Source organism: Alligator sinensis, unplaced genomic scaffold (genome assembly GCF_000455745.1).
Source record: "Alligator sinensis unplaced genomic scaffold, ASM45574v1 scaffold1322_1, whole genome shotgun sequence".
Classification (NCBI taxonomy): Eukaryota; Metazoa; Chordata; order Crocodylia; family Alligatoridae; genus Alligator; species Alligator sinensis.
Genome location: NW_005842116.1, coordinates 2,263,644 through 2,268,873, shown reverse-complemented (window position 1 = coordinate 2,268,873; position 5,230 = coordinate 2,263,644). Strand labels below are relative to the sequence as shown.

Genomic DNA, 5,230 nt, shown 5'->3' with positions numbered 1-5,230 from the left:
AACTGCATTCAGCTACACAGGTGAATGCCCCCTGAGCATGACCTCTCATAAGGTAGTCATCCCCACCCCCCCAACAGCACCCAGCAGCTGTCAGGTCCTTGGGTTAACACCCTCGCAGCCCTGCAGTGATGTGTTAACCACCCTTCAGCAGCACCCTCCGGACTCGTTAGAGCAAGCTGCACCCCAGTCCTGCAGAAGAGGTTGTCACCCCACCCTGCCAGTGCTACCCTTGGATTCCTGCAAGCCCATCCCCTCTCAACCAGTGCCAGTGGTTAACCCCATGCTACCCTCAGCATGACAGCAAGGAGAGAACCCAGGAGTCCTAGCTCCTGCTCCATTGCTCTAACCACTAGACAAGCCATCTTCCTGGTCACAGACCAGCGGGGCCAAGGTTCAATGGCTGGTGAATCAAAGAGATCAGTGGAGCAGGTGCCGCTGAAAGCTTTGCATTCGAGTCTCATCCCTGTCCCCCTCCAGCACAGTATTAGCTCCTGGCACACTTGTGAGCGGATGTTACCTGCCAGCAGGGCTCCCACTGGGCCAAGTGATTCCAGGGGCTTTGCGTGCGCATCGCTGGATGTGATGCAAGTTCCCTGCAGCCTGCCCCAGCCCTCACCTTGTAGCTTTGCCACAGCAGCTGGGAGCAGCTGCTCTGATGCTCTCCAGCACCCCTGAAGGAATTTTTCAATCACCTCTTCCAATGCCTGCCAGATGTGAGCAGCTGGGGCTTGAGATGGAACTGAAAGAGCTCAAACAAGGGCTTTAATAACCAGCGCAGGGCAGGCATTGTTTGTGATGCCACAGAAACCCAGTGGCCTTGATGAACTAATTAATGAAAAGGGCATGGCTCTGGCCAGAGGAGGAAAGGTTGGAGGGCTGGAGTCTCTCTGAGTGCAAAGATGGCTGGAAAGCGGCACTTGGAAGGCCTCAGCTGGGGCACTATGTCCAGTTTTGGGCTCTGCTCTTCAAGAAAGATATGGACAACCTGGGAAAAGTAAATCAGAGAGCAGTGGAAATGATTAGAAGAAAGGGTGGAAAAACTGGGCTTGTTTAGCCTGGAGAGGAGAAGACTGAGCAGGGATTTGATAACAGCCTTCTGGTACAAAAAGGGATGATACAAAGGGGACAGTGATCAGCAGTGCTCTATATCCACAAGGAACAGGACAAGGAAGAACAGGCTCAAACTGCAACAGAGGCAATTTAGGTTGCATATTCAGACAAACTTTCTCACTCTGAGGGTGGTTAAGTGCTAAACAGAGACCTGGAGAGGCTGTGGAGTCTCCACCCTTGGATGTTTGTATGAGTAGATTAGACAAACACTTGGACAAGATGGTTTAGAGAGAAATGATCCTGCCTAGAGCAGAGGGTTGGACTAAACGTGACCTCCAGAGGTCACTTCCAGCCCTGCTTTTCTAAGGTGCCAGGATCTATTCTGATCTCACCATGAGGCAGAGCTCTGCAACTTCCACTACCAGTGTCCCTTTGCCCAGTGTCCTCCCATCTCTGTCTTGGACAGTGATTTTGACTGGCCATATAATATATTCAGCCATCACGCCAGTCCAGGAGCACTCCAGGGTCTGTCCCGACAGCCCCAACCCCATTTCCCAGAACGGGCTGCACTGGGTGGGAGTGTAGCTGCCTTCTGGGCTTCCTTCTGTCCTGGGCCTCGCAGCTTTTGCTGCTGATCAACAAGTTGCTTTTTATAAAACAGCTAACGAGTTGCTGCCAACAAAGCCCTCAGGGGACAGGATTCAACAACACACAGGTGAAGAAGATGGAGCTGCCTTTATTAAACAAGGTTGGGGAATCACAGGCATCATCAATAAAACTGCAAGTGGAAGGGCTGACTTCCCAAACAGCCTCTTCTCCTTCTGGTCTCCTGGAGGTGGGGGAAGAGCTTAGCACAGTGTACAACCAAGCATCTATATGGAGATTTATTTACGTCGTTACTCAGCTTGTCCCCAGGCTTTATGTAGCCAGTACAACCCAAGTCATGAGTAATAAGGATTCAGCACAAGAACAAGCCAAGGGGCACAATATGTTTGATCCAAGACAGCTTTGAACCTTTCAGTGCCAAAGTTAAGTTTTCAGGTTGGGCCTGATTTTCAGAAGAGCAGAGCCACTAACTTCAGTTGAAGCTGGCTGCTCTCAGCACCTCTGGAAATCGGGGCCAAGATGCAGTTGTCCTGGGCTGGGAAGGAATCAGAGGCTCTAGAGTGCAAATGCTTCGGACCTCTAGAGATGGAGATAGAGTTTCTCTATTTATAACTAATGTCACTTCACACAGGATCAGCGTCTGGGGTTTGGGGTGGGGGGACATGGGGCAGAGAGCAAGAGGCCCATGAAGAGGGTATGCAAGGCCTAGTGACTCTCAGGCACGTGCACACGGAGGCTAATGGTTGTTAATGGCACTTGGCTGCTCTCAGGAAGGACTGAACCTTCTGACCTTGCAAAATGTAGCACAACCTGGGTCTACCAAGCATGTAAACTGATGGCACAGCACCATCAGGGCCAACTGGTATGAACTGGTGCAGCTCTATTGACTTCAGTAAAACTACTCTGATTCACACCAGCTGGGACACTGGCTGGTGGTTTCTGATAGCGTTCACATGGGTCAAGCATGGAGTCCATGGGATGGTGAAGGGCAAGTTCTGGAGGCACCGTGGCCTTGTAAGGGATTCAGGTATCTGGATGGTTTCACCTTGGGTAGGTGCCACACATCCTCTGCGGGTAATGTGTGAAGCCAGGGGATGGCATTTGCAACCAAACGCCTCCAGACCATGCTGTCTGTTGACTCCAAGCTAGCTGCATCCTTGGGACCAAATATACATAGAGTGGCCTCTGTTTTCTAGGTGTCCCAGTTCATGACACTGTCAGCCTGATTTTCCCTAGGCAAGGCCTGAGCACCTGCAGGCACCCAAAAGCACTGTGGGTGCTTAGCACCTTTGGGAATTAGATGGGGGGAGGGTCTCATATTAGCTCCCTCCCAAAACAGAAGGCCCCAGAACCCCTTAGGGGAGTTGTGGCCCTTCCGTGTCTATCCCATGGACTCCCCCTCCCTCACCTTTGGCACAGAAAGCAAAGCCTGCTTAAACTTTTCCCCGCTAGTACAGCTCCATGCAGTTCACCCACAGCCCTCCCCAGCTCTGGCTGCTCCTTGGCTTCACCATATTTTCACGTTGGCTTCCTCCACACCTGCTTGCCTCTTGCCGTATCGCAGGCCAAATGAGTTCCGGTTGTAGGTGGAGAGATCCTTCTCCCGGTCCACCAGCAGCGACCTCTGAGGTGCAGCATTCCCTCTTCTCCGGAACAGAGAGATCCCTTCCCACAGCTGGGCTGGGCTCCCCCGGCGCCGGCATGGGAGGGCTGGCATGGATTTCAGCTCTGTCTTCACAGGGCTGGGCTTTCTCTCCGAGCAATGAGTGGGGTTGGAACGGATGTCTACAGCGAAAGGGAGAGAGGGAGCATTAAGAAGAGAAAGGTCTTCACCGTAGGTGTAGGGTTTTTGGTTGTAGACATGTTGGTCTAAGGACATAGGCAGGCAAGCTTCTTTGGGTAGATGTGATATCTTTTATTAGACCAACTGAGTAGTTGGAAAAAAGTTCTCTGCAAGCTTTTGGGCACAAGCTGCCTTCTTCAGGGAGTCTCTGCTCTTCTGAGATGAGCAAATGAGCACTGGGCAGGACCTCTGAGCTAGGGCCATCTCTTTGCTGTGTGGATGAACGGCCCCAAGCTTAATCCACAATGTGCTACCATAGTACAGCTAACTCAGAAGTTTCCATGCGATTCCAGGAGGATTTAGACCTTATTGGCCAGGTTTTCAGAAGATTGAACCTCCTGCTTATCATCATATCTCTTGTGATAGTATCTAAGGGCCAACCAAGTGCCAGGCCTCATTGGGTAAGGAGCTGCACAAACACCAAGGAAAACACACCATTAAAAAGAGTTTGCAGGTGCCTAAATAAGGACCCAATTTTCAACAAGTGTGGAGACCTGTGTTTCTGAAAAGTGGGCTCCAATGGTGATCATCTAGACCCAAGGGCAGTGGTGCCCAACCTTTGCTGGTTCATGGACAATACTTGGCAAGTGTCATGTTAGAGGAACATCAGGCTGAGCTCATTTTAAGATTACCCTTGAGGCTGTGGGTAATGTTGGAGGGTCTTGAGGGTAACACATTGGGACCAGTAGCTTAGGAGCTCATTTTTCATGGGCGCTGACCACCTGGAGGTCTCATCAATTTTAACTAAAATCAGGATGCTCAGCACCTTTAACAACCAGGCCTAGGCAGGTGAAGGGGAGAACATGAAATTCAACAGCAAATAGGTAGAGCTCTTTCTCCCCAGCACCACCTGGGGTGACGAGGAACAATGGTCATAAGCTGATGGAGAATAGGTTTAGGTTGGAGATCAGAAAGCAATATTTTACAGTTAGGGTGGCCAAAATCTAGAACCAACTTCCCAGGGAAGTGGTCCTCGCCCCTACCTTGGGCATATTCAAGAGGAGGTAGGATGATGACCTGTCTGGGGTCTTGTGAACCCAGCATTCATTCCTGCCTGTGGCAGGGGGTCGGGCTAGATGATCTGTTCAGGTCCCTCCTGACCCTAGCTACTATGAAACTATGAAATCAGAGCAGACAAGGTAATCGTGTTAACACATTTTCTGATTTTTAACTGCCTGTTTGTTCAGCATCCTCCTCAAGCTGGCCCTGGCTGCTAGTGCTTGCCATAATACAATAATAACAATATACTGCATCGACCTTTAGGCTTCAGAGTGTAAGAAGAGCATCAAGCTTACTGTAGCTCCATTAGCAACAACCTTTCTTCCTCTAAAGCACTGCAGGCTAAGATAATTGGGGCCTGTGGATGATTACACTGATAATGTCTGTGATCTTCAGCTAACCCCTCTTGTCTAAACATAGAGCAATTTGGGGGCATGTTATCCCAGAAGTGTGAAGCAGCTTCTCCATCCTCTTTTTTGGATGGATGGATAGACAGACAGACACCCTTCTCAGTTTGTTAAATAACTCGTATAAGCCCTTGGGGATATGTAACCCCTTCGGCTCCATGGAGGCACCTTTAAATGCAAGAAGTCCAGGGGCTGCAATGCTACCTGCATCTTGGGGGCTCCAGCTGGAGACGTATCTTCCCATTGGTTCCCCAAAGAGGATGGTGAAGAGGAACAGAAGCAGCAGTGTAGAGCTGAAAGGATGCATCCTGGGAGGGCGCAGACC

The 5,230-nt window shown here is 50.6% G+C and overlaps 1 protein-coding gene across 2 annotated transcripts; it reads right to left on the bottom strand.

Annotated features, from left to right (window-relative positions):
• Window positions 1-1,772: 1,772 nt before the first annotated feature.
• On the bottom strand, window positions 1,773-5,230 carry KISS1 (KiSS-1 metastasis suppressor). 2 transcript variants are annotated; one of them, XM_025205423.1, is made up of 3 exons: window positions 5,074-5,216; window positions 3,096-3,441; window positions 1,773-2,064 (listed from the first exon to the last, which is right to left on the bottom strand). In XM_025205423.1, exons 1-2 carry the CDS (start codon window positions 5,210-5,212, stop codon window positions 3,164-3,166), a joined length of 417 nt encoding a protein of 138 aa, XP_025061208.1. In that variant the 5' UTR covers window positions 5,213-5,216; the 3' UTR covers window positions 1,773-2,064; window positions 3,096-3,163. The 2 variants fall into 2 exon arrangements, 1 of the variants encoding a protein (XP_025061208.1); XR_003094319.1 differs by lacking the exon at window positions 1,773-2,064 and having other exon boundaries at window positions 3,372-3,441; window positions 5,110-5,230.